At 40.5% G+C, this 16,143-nt stretch overlaps 1 protein-coding gene across 12 annotated transcripts in view; it reads left to right on the top strand.

The window, feature by feature from the left end:
- The window catches only part of wnk1b (WNK lysine deficient protein kinase 1b), a 98,930-nt gene that overhangs the window by 75,781 nt on the left and 7,006 nt on the right, over nucleotides 1-16,143 (top strand). For 6 of the 12 annotated variants that reach the window (XM_088405832.1, XM_088405830.1, XM_088405829.1 and 3 more), the window contains 17 exons: nucleotides 1,781-1,891; nucleotides 1,959-2,010; nucleotides 2,088-2,228; nucleotides 3,347-3,959; nucleotides 4,808-5,097; nucleotides 5,165-5,223; nucleotides 6,365-6,418; nucleotides 7,598-7,681; nucleotides 7,751-7,778; nucleotides 7,855-7,928; nucleotides 8,009-8,284; nucleotides 9,632-9,906; nucleotides 9,972-10,047; nucleotides 10,348-10,489; nucleotides 11,321-11,515; nucleotides 13,763-13,855; nucleotides 14,632-14,673. In XM_088405832.1, coding sequence (XP_088261958.1) covers nucleotides 1,781-1,891; nucleotides 1,959-2,010; nucleotides 2,088-2,228; nucleotides 3,347-3,959; nucleotides 4,808-5,097; nucleotides 5,165-5,223; nucleotides 6,365-6,418; nucleotides 7,598-7,681; nucleotides 7,751-7,778; nucleotides 7,855-7,928; nucleotides 8,009-8,284; nucleotides 9,632-9,906; nucleotides 9,972-10,047; nucleotides 10,348-10,489; nucleotides 11,321-11,515; nucleotides 13,763-13,855; nucleotides 14,632-14,673 — 2,605 coding nt within the window. Of the gene's footprint in view, nucleotides 1-1,780; nucleotides 1,892-1,958; nucleotides 2,011-2,087; nucleotides 2,229-3,346; nucleotides 3,960-4,807; nucleotides 5,098-5,164; nucleotides 5,224-6,364; nucleotides 6,419-7,597; nucleotides 7,682-7,750; nucleotides 7,779-7,854; nucleotides 7,929-8,008; nucleotides 8,285-9,631; nucleotides 9,907-9,971; nucleotides 10,048-10,347; nucleotides 10,490-11,172; nucleotides 11,516-13,762; nucleotides 13,856-14,631; nucleotides 14,674-16,143 lie in introns of those variants that run through there. The other 6 variants (XM_088405824.1, XM_088405823.1, XM_088405825.1 and 3 more) reach the window with 6 other exon arrangements.

Below are 16,143 nucleotides of genomic sequence, written 5' to 3'. Positions count from 1 at the left end.
AGTGCAAACACACTAAAATGGATGCATACTATATAAAAATTGAGGTACAGTGGGCCCCCTTGTTACGAGATTAATCCGTTCTGCGGTTGGGCTCGTAAGGCGAATTCACCGTACGGCGGGCAATCCAAACCTATGTTAAATAGCTAATGTGTTTAGAACCCCAGGGAAAAACATCAAAATTGTACATACATGTTAAAAATTGGAACCAAAATAGTATATTAAGTGCTACGTATATTTAATATACATGTATACAATCAGAAAACATCATAGATAAAAAATATAGAAAGCATTTATTTACCTTTGAGTGGCGCTTGTTATGCCCTTAGTCCCTAGTAAGGGTAGCCTAGGCTAGGCTAGCTTCGTATTTCTTGATTATCGCCAGCATCGTTTCCATATAAAACATATATATTCCATATAAAACATTTTCTTCTCTCTCTAACATCACTAGCAATCTTGGGACCCATGGCTAACCCTTTCATGTTTGAATTAAGCAGTAAAATGCACTATAAATATGGTTTTGTAACCACTCGCGATAGAACAAAGCTTTAAAATTCCGCCATTTTGAAGAAAGTGAGGCCAACCAATAGCAGACCAGCAGCTCCATGATGAAACAGTGACCAATAGCAGACCAGCATTGTAGTGACGCTTTGCATGGAGGCAATGACAGCAACAGAAAATAAGTGCAATTACCTAAAAACGCCTGCAGATGGAAACAAAAAACACAAATACAGCCAAGCCCCGAGGGTCCTGACAGTTGTTTTTGTCACAAAACCAGTAAAATACTGTAATCCCGCTTTCAGATGGAGTGCCTCGTTTACGCTCTATGCGAGGCGTTTAGTCGCGAGTTCAAGTTGAAGTTCACTTTTCATGCAAAAGTGTCGCGTGAGGGGAGGGGAGTGATCTTGCTATGCACTTGACAGTGGATCCGGAAAGGAGAGCATTGCTGAGAACTTTCACTTTGCAGAGCCAATATTTTCTCCGACAGCACCTTTCTTCTTCTTTTTTTACATTGCGTGTCCCTCGCTTTACGACAATACTCATCTGCCAAAAAAAGTTTCAATGTCGCAATCAAGTGGCCGATACCGCGCTAAATACTGTGCTGTCAGTGCTGCACTACCATTAGCTTAACACAGTACCTATGGTTCAACAGCTGTTAAAAAAGGAATCAAACGCTGCACATACCAGTTGTCCTAAGTTCTCCATACCGCCATTCTACAAGCCAGGTGAGTGCTCTTGCTTGGCTTCGATTTTGTATTGAAAGCTCAGCTGGCCCTGTTGGGTAGCTCCAGGTGACCGCAAAGCAGCCACCATGATTCATTCCTGCCCCCTGTGTGAGCCGTTGAACGTACCCGAAGCTGATTGGCTGACGCGACGCGAGACGTGACAAAAGTTCAAATATTTTAACTTCTCGCGTCACGGGTAATTACGCGCCGCGTGTCACTCCATCACGAACTCCACTGACTACAATACAAAACCGTCCGCTCTTCGCACTCCCTCTGAACGCGGCATAAAGAGGCACACTAGGGACGCTGTAACATGGGGGTCCACTCTACATATTATCATTTTAAGCCTTGTAAATGTCATATTACTTATTTTGCATTTGAATTAATGTTATTCAAACACAGATTTGTGGAGAAAATTGGTCTGATTTTGAGTTATGCGGGAATAAGTCGAAGCCTCCAATATGGGGATTGAATGGGGGAAAAAAATTCGACTTGTACACAGTGAAATATGGTACGTCAGAGCTCAGAGATTAATCTTGTGCAATCTTGTAATCCAGGTCCAAAGCGAGTTCATCCTCGAGAATGAGAGGGAGTCATTCATCGAGCAGGTCCGGGAGGTGATCGAGAACGCAGATGAAAAATGCCTGGAGAGGGACGCTAGTGACCAGGTGAGTCTCAAACCCGTGCATCATCGCTCACTTACAAGTACTGTAACTGCGTTACTTTGGCCTCCAGATGATTGGTGACAAGGCACAGCAGAATCCTGCTTTGTCAGTACCTATGCCAGGTAACCATCATTATCATGAAATTCAGGTTTAGGCCAAATTTTACTTGGACATGCACAAACCAACTGTGTTTGTTTAGACACCCCTCCCAGCTTGACAGGACAAGTGGTCCATTCAGCAGGCCGCAAGTTCATCGTCAGCCCCGTGCCCGAGGCCAGGCTTAGGGAGCTGAGCCTTCCTGCCCCTCCCCTACCTTCACCTGCACCTTCTATTGAAACAGGTGAGCGTTTTAATTGAGCTGAGGCTAGGTGTTAAACTCGTTTACTGCCAGCCAGGTAAAAATGGTTGTTTGATGTCTATAGTCGTCAATGGCAGTCTTCAAGTTTTCAAGGCTGTAAATAACAACTGTTTTAATAATCAGTTTATCTGTTGATTTATTTTAATGAATACTATATTTCTCCGAGTACAAGTCAAGTTTTTTTTTTAATTTTTTCCTCATTTTCAACCCCCATATTAGCTTGGTCCACTTATAACCGCATAACTCAAAACAGATCATTTTTTTCCACATATCTGTTTGAATAACATTCATTTGACTGCAAAATCAGTAATATCATGTTATTTATAAGGCTTAACATGATTATACTGTATATACCTCTAATTTGATATTGTATGCATCCGTTTTAGAGTGTTTGCACAAAATATTGCAAAAAATGCACTTTCGTCAAGCGCTGCCTTTGTTGTCGAGGTGTCTCATTTTTTTCCAATGTGCTTTGACACAAAATGAAAAGGAAAAGACACCTCCACTTTTCTCCTTTAGTCCGGTGTCTGCAGCGAACAGGATATGCCGTGACAGGAACAGTATATGTATTTCAAATTAAGAACACATAAATTGGAGTATGAAACAACTTATAGTAACTTATCTAAAAAATGTTGCTTTTATTTTGTTAAAGAGTATGTGTAATTTTTTGCATGTGCCCATGGAAGCTTTAGGGGCATGGTAAAGGTGGCTTTAACAGACATGGCAGCCTCTGGAGGGGTACCACCCCCCATGTAATACAATTTAATGATAACTAGCCCTACAGTCATTTTTAAAACATCCTGTTGGTCATTAAGAACACATTTATTAGTGGGTTTTTGAAATGTATAATATTTAATTTATTCCTTTTTAATGAAAAACGGTCTATATCTTACATATTGTCACTAAGTATTATATGGAATCTCTTTGTGAATCAATTTTCTGGAATGACTGTAAATTTTGATGATAAATCAATTATTTTTCCACCCAGCCATAACTCATTGTGTATGCTTTGTGAATATTTTTATTTTATTTATTAATGTAATTGACTTTATTTTTTTATTTTATTTTTTTTTTTTTATATTTTTATTTTTTTTTGCTAGTTTCACCTCAAGATTTGGGGTTGTCAAAATCGGCAGGTGCCATTAGCTTACAGCAAGCCTTCATGGAGCTACAACAGAACAAAACACAGTTGGATCCAGGACCAAACACCGCCCCAGCTACCATGCACTCCACCCATCCCCCAGCGTCCTCTGTCCCTTCACAGGTGTCCACTCCTGCTGTAGAAGCTTCTGCTGGTGGCGTTACTCCTTGTAGTTCAAAGCAGGAGGTCTCAGAAGCGTCTCCCAATTCTTCCTCCGCTGCTGCCTCTTCTGTGGTGACTCACTCGCAGGCCCCGACGTCCATTCCCGCATCCGTCCCATTAACCTTACCCCTCACCAGCGTCTCCAACGTCCCCTCGACTATACTCACACCCCTTCCTGCCTCTCTGGTGACCTCACCGTCATCCGTCCTCCCGGCTAGTGAAGCCCCTCTCGACCATCGCTCGCCCTCTCCCACCTTGTCGACTTCATCCACTTCTTCCACTGCCGTCCCCGCTCCACCATCTCCTTCGTCCAGTGTTTCTTCAGTCCAACCGACCCTGGTGCACTCGCAGCCACAGATAGCCGCACAACTTGGGCAGATGCACACTCACTGTGGGGAATGTGACTCAAGGTGAGTTTTATTGGAGATCCTCCCATCAGAAACTCAATTAACTCATTCACTACCAATGACTGCTATAGACGTCAAAGATCCTTTATGACTGGGTTACCATTCATAGCTTTATAAGTAAAAAAAAAAAAAATAATAATAATAATAATTTTAACCCCTGGGTGTCGAGGGATGTTTTACTATCCTGGTCTTATTATCACCCGTCAAATATAAATATATATTTACTTTCAACCCGATACATAGATAATTTTTTTGTACAAAATTTTTTTATGTACAATTTTTTTTATCTACATTAAGAGTGCAATAATAGCAAAAGTAACTATGCTGCATGTTTATATATTTATGAAATTTAAATACTTGAATATTTATTATGTCATAATTAGAGTATTATGACTTTTGATGACTTTTGCATTATTGGAGTCCAGGCTTTGCCAATCATTGAAAAGGCTTGCAAATGTCCTAAGTTGGCCGCTAGTTTCACTTAGTCGTTTTGGGTGTCAATACAAAAATTTCTATTGTATCGTGTTCACGAATTGCCGTTTAAAGGAGTAACGCAAAAATCGGAAGAAATGCATGATAAAACATGGGGTTTTCAATATGTCCAAAATTGACACTAATAGGGTGTACCTCTCGACCTCCTGTTTGAAGCATTTAGAAGTGTCAGGAGCGTGGCATATGTCTTGTTTTTACAATCTATCCGATATTTTATCCTCCTAGTGTTTTTTTGTATGATTTTCCTTTGATATCACATTTCAAAAACATCAAAAAGCCCGATTTGGGTCAAAATTTCCCCCAGAGGTTAAATGGGGCTGGTATTGAATGTTGACTGAATTTGATGATATTTCTCTCAGGTGTGACGCCTCCATGGAGTGCCAAAGCAAGCCAGATGACATCCAAGCACTGGAGAAGAAGCTACGCTCGCTATTCATGGATCTCGGGGGAGGGGCGGTCTCCGCCCAGGGGGACCCACTTCTGGCCGATACTACTGGCATAGCCTCGGCAGGGGGGACCTCCTCGCCGCTGGGCACCTCCACAGCTTCTTCTACTGCCAATCCTCTTCAGCCCCCCATGTCTCTGGCGCTAGGCTCGCCCACCCCAATGCAGGGCCCCTGCACGCCTATCTCTACTCCAGCATCTGCTGGTACGTCTTTTAGATGACTGTCGTCATGGTTATTATTTAGTTTGGTCATTTTTGCTGTTTCCACCAGTAAACTCTGTCACCACCTTTGGCCAGACCACATCCAAAACCCCCTTATCCAGGGTACCGGTGAGTGCATTTGTCGTGCGTTCAAATATTTGAATTTTATTGTGGTGCCTTGAGATGGCTTTGTAATAATGTACTGTAAAAATATAAAACTGGCGGCTCGGTGGCACAGCCCGCCTCACAGTTCAAAGGTCTCGGTTCAAATCCGCCTGGCCCCGGCCTTCCTGTGTGGAGTTTGCATGTTCTCCCCGAGCCCGCGTGGGTTTTCTCCGGGCACTCCGGCTTCCTCCCACTCCCCAAAAACATGCATAGCAGGTGATTTGGACATACTAAATTTTGCTTAGGTGTGATTGGGCGCTTGATTGGTCGTTCGTCTCTGTGTGTCCTGCAATTGGCTGGCAACCAGTTCAGGGTGTCCCCCGCCTACTGCCTGAAGCCAGCTGAGATAGGCGCCTGCAAGCCTGCGACCCCTGTGGGGATAAGCGGCTATAGAAAATGGATGGATGGATAAATATAAAACACACAGCAATCCCTAAACTCAATAGAAATGAAAGAATTGTACTTATTTTTGCCACATCATTTTTCTTCAATGGACATTGTGCTACACTAACTCAACTTTTGGATCATATGAATGGAAAAATATGAATGGAAAAAAAATCTTATCAATTTTACCTAACTTTTGGGGGTACTGCAATAAGATGTGCCAGTCTTTTTTTTTTCTCTTTGGGTTAGTTTTGCCCCAACAATTTTTTTTAGTGTAAGTGCTTCTCAATTATATTTTGCCAGGCCACTCCCCCCTTAGAAAAGAGAAAACGTTTCGCGCGCCCCTCCCCACTCGACGCACAATCTGTGAGTACGATTTTTAGCTATAAAGGTTGCATAAGTATACCTAAATCTGTATCCTTTTTTAGCAAAAGCAATATAAATCAACTTTCCACAGCTGTTAATTTTTTTTAAAGTGTTAATACAGGTTACAGATTAGTCTAAAAATCGAAATATACAATAAAGTGCATATTCTTATTTAATTGCTTATTTCAAGGCGCCACAGTAAAAGATTGTTAATCTTGACTGCCAATTAACATTTGAGCGAAACGTTCATCTTAACACATTTCCTCTCCTCACAACTCCTCTTGCATGCAAGTTTACAGATATTTTTTTTTTCTTTACAAATCTCATCTCCACAACTTCCCTTTTCTGGGAATAGGCCAGTTCTTCTTCAGAACTCTCGCCATCCTTCCCTGGACCATATCTCTCTCAGGTGTTGTTTTCGTTTCTATTAAGTCAGGCATTCGTTCCCATAAAATCTTATTGCTTTTACTAACATATAGGGCTCCATGATTATGGCACCTATTTTGGTCAATATTGAAATCACGGTTAGTAATCCCGATTATTCAGCATGTTTGGTCAAACATGTCTATACATTGCCCTTTTTTTAAACTAGCAGTATACAAATAAGACTTCAAGGCTTGATACTTACAAATAATCATAATAAACTTAAAATAAATAATAACTAAAATAAATTCACCCAAAACTTGGCACACAAAGCAACACAGCTACTTACTGGCTGAGTGCAAACCAATGAAAAAATAATAAAGCCTACTTAGAACCAAGCACATGATTTCATTTTCAACAAATTTTAATCAGTTAGCATTCAAAATGTAATTTTCAATCATTTGAAACAGAATTTATTCCATATTTTTTTCGGTCTCAACTGGCAGCTAGCACTGTAAATATTAGGAATCAGGGTGAGAAACTCAACACGATTTCACACTGGTAAATAATATATTAGGGTGAGAAAAGCAGACTTTTGTCATGCAAAACATTGCTCTCTGGTGGTTTGATGACAAAATTCTTGATTTGATACACACACGGTTGCCGGCTTTTTAAATGTTAATATCGTGGAGGATCAGCTTAATTAATCGTGGAAGCAAAATGTACTGACAGTAAGACATTTTAAATGGACCGATAAATTGCAAAAGAAGCACTGGCTGACTAAATAGTTTAGTGACAATTGGATGGACTTATATTTCCTGGACTGGTTTGTTGTGTCTACGAATAGTCTTCCATTCAACGACGAGAAGCGCGCACAATAAAAATGTCACTGACATTTATTCGCTGCCTCTTACAAAACTACCGTGGGTGAAACGTGAAATGCTCTTGGCGGCAGTTAAATTTCATTGCAGTTTGAATCATTTACAACATATGAGATTTATCTGTAGCTTACTATGTTGAGACAACCAATCTTGTCCTTAAAATTATCTTTCCCTGTTGAATTGAATTAAAATAACAATATTCCCTTCTAGCACCCCCCCCCAAAACAACAATATTTCTTATGCTAATAAGAAAAATAACATTCTGTAATATTACAATTAAATACCTGTTCCATGGGATACAAAATGGCCGCCTACTGATGTAGTAGTTATTCTTTATCTGGCAGTCCCAACAGCCACTGGAGGACCTGGATGCTCAGCTGAGACGAGCACTGAGCCCTGAGAATGTCCCAATAAGCACACCCACACAGGTACACACATACTTACACATATTTTACAGCCACCCTTGTAATCATTTGTGTCTTCCATTTGTAACTCAGGCTTCCATTCCTCTGGCGGGACAACAAAGTATGTATAATGAATGACTTGCTCTTTACAGATATGATGTGACTAGAATGTGATTATGTTACGTGTTAATTTTCAGTTCACTTATCACCAGAGGAAGATGCCTCCTCAGCTGCAGCTCCTCAAAACGGAACCCAGCATGGGAGATTCCTGGTTTGAACACCTCGTCGAAATTACTTTTGCCACCTCCTGCTTCCTCATTGTAATGATTTCCTATTTCCTACAATGCAAAGGTGTCACTGGCCAATGAAGAACCTCAGAAGCAGCGGCCGGCGTGCACAGAATCCCCCTCCACCACATCATCTTCATCACTCTCCACTTCATCTTCGTCCAGTCTCTCTAGCCCGGAGAACACGTTGCACAAGGGCTCCTCACTCAGAGTGGAAGGAACACATCGAGATGTGGTAGATGGACTCTCCAAAAAAAATGGGGGTGGCTCCCAGTGCCCTTCCCCAATTTCCTCGCCGTGCCCCTCACCGAACCCCACCACCACCATCGGACGCTTTCAGGTAGAAACTCAGTTTTTACCCTGATCTACCAGTCAAAATTCAGAAAATAAATTAAATGCTCTAACATACATGAGGAGTTCAAGAAATTTGAGATCTTGAAAATGGACAGATATGATCTGAAAGCCATTCCAAGGTATAAAGCATCTTCCACATCATAAAGCTGACTCAGAAAAATAAGTGGTCAAGAATATCAAGCTATTAATTCTTAGAAATGTACAGCTGTGTTCTGAAAGTCATTTCAGGTCATACAGCGTTTTCCATACCATAAAGCAGACTGAGAATGAAAATAAATGGTCAAGAATATTAAGGTATTAATTCTTAAAAATGCACAGCTGTAACTTAAAAGTCAACCTTGTCGTAAATCTTTTTCCACATCAAAAAACTGACTGTGAAAATACCAAGATGAAGGTAGAGAAATGCATGCAATTAACTTTAAAAAAAATCAAAGTTGTAAAATGAAAGTCATTCCAGGTGATAAGCATCTTCTACATCAGATGGCAGACTGAGACAAAATAAGTAGTCAAGGTTATCAAGACAATTTTTTAAAATGCATAGCTGAAAACTCAGTCACTCCATTCAGAAATCGTTTTGCACGTCATAAAGCTGACTGTAATACCAAAATGAAGATCATGAAATGTATTCTGTCTGTATTCTTATCTTAAAAAAAAAATAAAGTTGTAAAACAAAAGCATTCTTGGTGATAAGCATCTTCCACTTCATCCAGCATACGAGAAAATACAAAGAGGTAAAAAAATGCAGGCTATTAATTCTTAAAAATGCACAGCTGTGAATTGAAAGTCAATTGTGATCAGAAAGTATCTTCCACATCATAAAGCTGGCTGAGAAAATACCAAGATGGTGGTCACAAAATGCATGCCACTATTTTAAAAAATAAAATTAAAATTTTCAAAGTCATTCTAGGTGATACGCATATTCCACATCATAAAGTTGACTAAAAAATACCAAGAAAGAGGTCAAGAAATTCAAGCTATTAACTCTTAAAACTGCACAGCTGTACACTTAGTCATTTCAGATCATAGAGCATCTTCCACATCATAAAGCTACTCAGAAAATACCTCAAAAAGGTCAAGAAATTTGTGCTATTACTGATTGTAATGAACACTGTAATTCTAGCATATTAATCATCTTCCACATCATAGTTGACAAGGAAAATACCAAGAAGTAGGTCAATGAATGAATACCAATAACCCAGTGTTGATGGTTTCTTTTCTTTTTTTTTCGAAATAATTCAATAGCTATTTCTTCATATTATTAATGACTTGATTTCAAATTTTCAACTGGCAATGTATTTAGACTTGTATATCTAAACTGTATGTGTTTCAACAGGTTAGCACCAATTCTGAGGCCAGAGTAGGCAGGTTCTCCGTCAGCCGGGCCCAAGAGCAGACCATCGAGGCTGAGCCAAATCCGCCACCTGCCGCCCGGTCTACGAACGGTGCCGCCGAGCCCATTCGCCTCCCGAGCCCAGACTCCACCCACAAAACGTCCATGCCCAGTCTGAACAGTAGCAACTCCTTCAACAACTCCTACGTGAGCAGCGATAACGACTCGGAATTCGAGGACGAGGACTTCAAGCTAGAGATCAACCGTCTCCGAGAAAAGTGAGGCAGCGCCCAGACGCTTCACGGATGCTTAATTATTAATTTTGTTCTTTTTCTCCCGCTAGACACTTGAGTGAGATTCAGGCCCTCCACTCGCGCCAGAAAGAAGAAATTGATGGTCTTTTCACCAGGCTGGGAAAGGTAGGTTTTTCATTTAAAAGGAATAAATGACATAATTATAACTTGCAAATAAATGTGTTTTTAACGGCCAACAGTCTGTTTTAAATAGGTCTAGTTATCATGAATGATATTACATGGGGGGCGGCACTCTTCCGGAGGCTGCCATGTCTGTTATAGCTACGGACAATGGTGAATGCAGCACCTCCTACTGTCCGTAATGTAAAACACTCTCAATCTTACGCATTGTCCCTTTAAATAAACTGCCCAATTCAGTTGAAATTGAGCTTTTAGCTCAAGTGACATCTTCATCCACGGGCTTAGGTTCCTCCAGCCGCGCTCCTCCCACCGGTCATCGCCTTGGCTGGCAGACGAAGGCGACCCACCAAGAGCAAATCCACCAAATCGTCCAGAACCAGCTCTTTGCATGGCTCCTCGCATGGCAGCAAAAGTCCACTTCATACAGGTGGGCTTCTTTGCTAAAACTCTCATTTCAGAGGATAGGAAAAGTCTACACACACCTCTGTTCACTCACCGGTTTTAGTGAAATGAGATTAAAAATGAAAAATCTTTCTTTTGCTCCCTTTTGGGATATAGTGCATTGATTATTAAATTTAGACCCATCTAGTTTACTGCCTCGACGTGCTGCTGTTTTGATCTGGAAATGATCTCGACATCTTGAGGTGATCCAATCCGCCATTCTGCTACTATTTAAAGTTTGGATGTTCTGATATGCTTTTGGAACTGTCCGTAATTCATCCCAGTTCTGGCTGAAGAAAAAAAAACTGCTTAGAAAATTTGATGCTGTCACCACTATGTTTTTCTGTACCCATGTTGTTCATTTTCTGAGAATTGTGTTGGAGGCAATTCTGATCAGTTCAAAATGGCTTTTACAAATATGCAAAAAAGTTGAAAAATCTTACCAAGACTCGATTTTAGGCCAATAAGTAGTACTCCAAATGATGGCAAATGTGTGACTCCCATTTAAATTGGTTTTATTCCTTAAAATTACAAAAGCTCGGCATTTGAACAGGGGTGTGAAGACTTTCTAAAGTCGGCGTATTGACATGCAAAGCAATCTTTTAACGTTCCGTGTTATTTGTGCTTACGTTTGTCCGCTTACGTGCCCGTGTCTGGGTGCTGCCACAGGCTCCAAGCTTCAACATTTCTGACTGCTTTCCCCGTCTGTTTTGCTGTGTGTGTGTGTGTGTGTGTGTGTGTATGTGTGCATTTTGGACGCTCGTTGTCTGTGTGTGCGCTCTCTCCTGCCGCCCTGCCTCCTCGTCGCTATTTCCAGGCAGTACTCTGTCGGCCCAGAGCGTCCCCAGGTCGTTCTCCGACCAGCTGGCGCAATTAGCGGCGGGGAGGTCAGCGGAGACCAGCGACTGTGGCAATGAGCGGCCCCTCAAAGCGGCCCCCTCCAGCGACCTGTGTTCGGTCTATACCAGCTTGGCGGCGCTTTCGGTGCCCAGCTTGTGCGCTCCCACCCCAGGTAGGATTGAGGAAATGAAAATCCAAGTCCACAGTCAACATCACCGTCTTCTGCTCGCAAACAAACAAAGCACGCTTGTGTGTAGTGACTCACTTCAAAACTCTGCTCATCTTTCCTTTCCTGTACACTCTAAAAACAGTTGGGTCAAAAATAACCCACTCTGGGTGAAAAACGGACCGGACTACATTTTTGGGTTGGTTATCTAACCCGAGTCTGGTGTATTGTGGGTTATTTTTGAGACTCAAAAGTTGGGTTCTGTGAGTTATACAATTTTGGGGGGGTTTGTACAGACCAACACAATTTGGGTTAAATCCATCCATTTTCTAGAGCCGCTTATCCTCACAGGGGTTGCAGGCTTGCTGGTGCCTATACCAGCTGACTGTGGGCAGTAGGAGTGGGACACCCTGAACTGCTAGCCAGCCAATTGCTGGGCACACAGAGACAAACAAGCATTCACACACCCAATCATACCTAAGGACAATTTAGTAAGGTTATGCATGTTTTGGGAGTGTGGGAGGAAGAGAACCCACAAGGGCTCGAGGAGAACATGCAAACCCCAAACAGGAAGACCAGAGTGAGGTGGATTCGAATTTGGGTGCTTGAACTGTGAGGCGGACTTGCTAACCACTGTTCCACCGAGCCGCTGGGTTAAATCAGTGCTTCTCAATAATTTTTTGCAAAGAGAAAACATTTCCCGCCCACCCCACTCCCTGTGCAGTAACAATAAGATCATTCTAAAAAAAATATATATCAGTGGTACCTCGGTACTCGACCATAATCCGTTCCGAGGTGGTGGTCGAGCACCGATTTGGTCGAACACCGAAACCAATTTTCCCATAAGAAATAATGGAAACTATTTTAATCCGTTTTTACCATTAAGAAAAATACCTAAAATATTATAAGAACATGTATCTAAACAACAATGAGGACGTAAATGTGCACAAGCGGTACATGATAAAGATATATAAAGCATTATTAAGCATTTTGTATAATTTACTTACGTTTTGGAGAGTGGCTGATGGCATACGGGAATGGATGCGGCGAGGACGGGAGGGAGGGTTAATCCTTGGAAGGGGAATCCCCTTTCATGATGACGCTAGGTAACGCGCCTTCAGGGGTTTTCTCCCTTCTCTCTCTCTTCTGTGGAGGTAAATCTGGCTGGGCAGTAGCCTTCCTCTTTTCTTTAAGAAGGAACCTGTCCATTGTAAGTTGCTTCTGCCTTTTTTGTTTGTCTCTTCCGTTCGATAGTGGTCCTCACTGTTTTTCTCTTTGCCTTCCCCTTATCACTATCTCTCTTAGGACCCATCATTAAGGGCTAGCGCAACACAAAAAAGTTGAAAATTGGGAAGAAATACGTACTCAAACAAACTGCGTAAGTCTTACTCCGTTGGCGGTCTGAGTTGAACTGGCGCTTGAACTGGCCGAAAAGAGCCGAGGAGCGCGTTCGGGTCGGCTCGGCTAGGCTCGGCTAGTCGAGCACGGCTAGGCTCGGCTAGTCGAGCACCGAAAATCTGATCGAGGTCCGATGCATTACCTACTTGATTTTTTTGGTCGAGCACCGATTTGGTCGAGTATAGAGGCGTTCGAGGACCGAGGTACCACTGTATATATATATATATATATATATATATATATATATATATATATATATATATATATATATATATATATATATATATATATATATATATATATATATATATATATATATATATATATATATATATATATATCATTTCTCATTGATATATATATATATATATATATATATATATATATATATATCATTTTGACTAAATCGTTTGATGCTGGAAACATTTTAACCTGAAGAAAACGGTATAAAATATCCTAATAAACCATAATCACTAATGAGATTGAGAAATGTTTTATGAAGTTAACTCCCCACACAGACTTAGACAATGAGGGTGCCACTGCACCACCTGGTGCCGTGAATTTGCAATTACATTTCACAAGGCAAAAGTAAAGCCGGACCCAACCCACAATATCTGAATAACCAAAATATTTTGAAATCCGAACTTTTTTGGTGTCATTGATTCAACCCCCAAATTTGGGTCACTCCTTTTTCCATCCAATTTGGGTTCTTTTTCAACCTAAAGAGTTTTTCAGAGTAGTTCTCTCTCCGTGATAATTCAATGTCTGCTCTGTCCCATTTCTCTTTTTGTTGCTCTCTTTTTCAACCTCCCTTCCCTTTTTCTCCTCCTCTTCGCCACTCCTCCATCTCCTCAGGCTGCGTAAAATTCAGCTGGGGTTCCGAGCGTTTGGCCTTCAAGCCTGGCGGCAGGAGGACGCGCTTTCTGAGTACGCCCTGCTTGGCTCTTTGTGTGTAACATTCATTTCTTTGCCTTTCTACTTATTGTACTCTCTTCTCTCCTTCTTTTTTTCATTCTTGTACAACACAACCATCAAGTTTAAACAGTCCTTCCAATGAGAATATCATCCCGTAATTCTAAAACGATATATATATATTTTTTTTTAAAGTTGGGTCAGAAGGAAAAGAAATTCCCCACAAAAATGTTTTGGTCCAAAAGTAAAAAAAAAAAAAAAAACCCTAACAACCCCAGAAATTCAAATTTGGTTCTATTGTGCAAAACTAACCAAAAAATAAAAATGGTTTAGTTTGTGCCAAAAGTATGCAAAATGTCCCTCAAAAATCTGTGTAGCCCAATTTTTGGGTTGTTTGTTTATCCCAAAAAGTTGGGTTAAAGTTAGCTCACAGTAATTATAACTTTTAGGATGAATAAATAACCCCAAAACCTGGGTTTACTCCCTTTTCTAACCCTTCTTGGGATTTTTTTTCTGAACCCAACATTTTTTTATTTAAGTCTGAAAAAATTAAAACACAGGTACGGGTAAAATGCCTCCTGTTATTTTGGCATGCTTTGTAGAACATATAATTTTCACTTCCACTGGAACAGAAAATGTGATTAATTGTAATTCCTTGACTATTATCTCATTAATTCTCCATTTAATTTTTTTGCCAATGACGTCAACATTTTTGAGTGCTTCTGAACTCTCCCGAACACGTTACTTGGTTTTAACGATCTTGCTGTCTCCCAAACCCCTCCCCCCGTTCTTGCTTTCTGGGTGCCGTGTAGGGAAGATGGTGAAAAAAGTCTGCCCCTGCAATCAGCTTTGTAGTAACTATCGCTCTTCTTCTTTTGCTCTTTCCATCCATACATCCATTCTTCCTCATGCTTGCAATTCATTTAGTTATGTCAAATATATATATATATATATATATATATATATATATATATATATATATATATATATATATATATATATATATATATATATATATATGTACACACACACACAGTGGGCCCCTGTGTTACGAACTTAATCCGTTCAGCGGCAATGCTCGTAACTCAAATTGCTCGTATGACGGGCAATCCAAACCTATGTTAATTAGTGAATGCGTGCAACGCGTGAAAAAACCTTAGGTAAAAACATCACAACTTTATACACATATTTAAAATTAGTAACATAATCTACTGTACAGTTAAATTAAATAACATAAATAAACAAAGGAAAAATGACATTTACCTTTGGGGCGACGTGACTTGAGCTGGGTGGAGGCGGAGGGGAGCAGAGACCAACCCGTAGAATTTATTATTTATTTTCTTAAACAAGAACTTTTCTCAAACTAGAACATATCACCCGCGATTTCCTTCTCTTTAATCCATAATAGAAGAAGCCTCTCCATTTTGTTGTTGACCGAGGTCCGTCCCTTGGCAAGGAAATTCTTGCCCTTAGAAGATTGCCGAGCGGTTACGGCCATACTCACTAGCAAGGTTTACTATGCGTGCGCCTCCTTCGTATTTTTTTATTATCTCCTGCTTCGTTTCTATTGTCATCATCCTCTTACTTCTTCCTTTACCGCCACAAGCAATTTTAGAAGCCATGTCTAACAGATAAAGTTTGCAAAGTCTTCACAACACACCGACCAGCTGTGCCATCAAGCTAGATGAAGGCGTTCGGCCAATAGCTTATCGGCATTTCTGTGATTGACGTGACGCCGGCCAATAGCATATCGGCATCTCCGTGCCTGAGACCGTGACTGTGAACTTAATCGACCAATAGCATATCGGCATCTCCGTGACTGAGACCGTGACTGTGACTTTATAAGCAATAGCATATCGGTGTTATCTGTCACATGCAAGAACAGTCATTTTTGTTGATGCAGCAAAGCGAAAAATTTGATGCGGACACACTGACCGACATGTTGAAATGTTCGTAAGATGAAAGTTTTGTGTGCAGCGGTCCACGTTCGTAAGATGAAAAGTTCGTAAAAGAGGGAGTTCGTAAACCGGGGGCCCACTGTGTTTATATATATATATATATATATATATATATATATATATATATATATATATATATATATATATACACACACACACACACACACACACACACACACGTGGACAAAATTGTTGGTACCCCTCGGTTAAAGAAGGAAAAACCCACAATTCTCACTGAAATCACTTGAAACTTACAAAAGTAACAATAAATAAAAATTTATTGAAAATTAAATAATCAAAATCAGCCATCACTTTTGAATTGCTGATTGACATAATTATTTTAAAAAAACAAACTAATAAAACAGG

The sequence above is a fragment of the Hippichthys cyanospilos genome, chromosome 22, assembly GCF_059441005.1.
Source record: "Hippichthys cyanospilos isolate Australia breed blue-spotted pipefish chromosome 22, RoL_Hcya_1.0, whole genome shotgun sequence".
NCBI lineage: Eukaryota > Metazoa > Chordata > Actinopteri > Syngnathiformes > Syngnathidae > Hippichthys > Hippichthys cyanospilos.
Note: the sequence above shows the minus strand (reverse complement) of the source record. Positions and strands in the feature narration are given on the sequence as shown.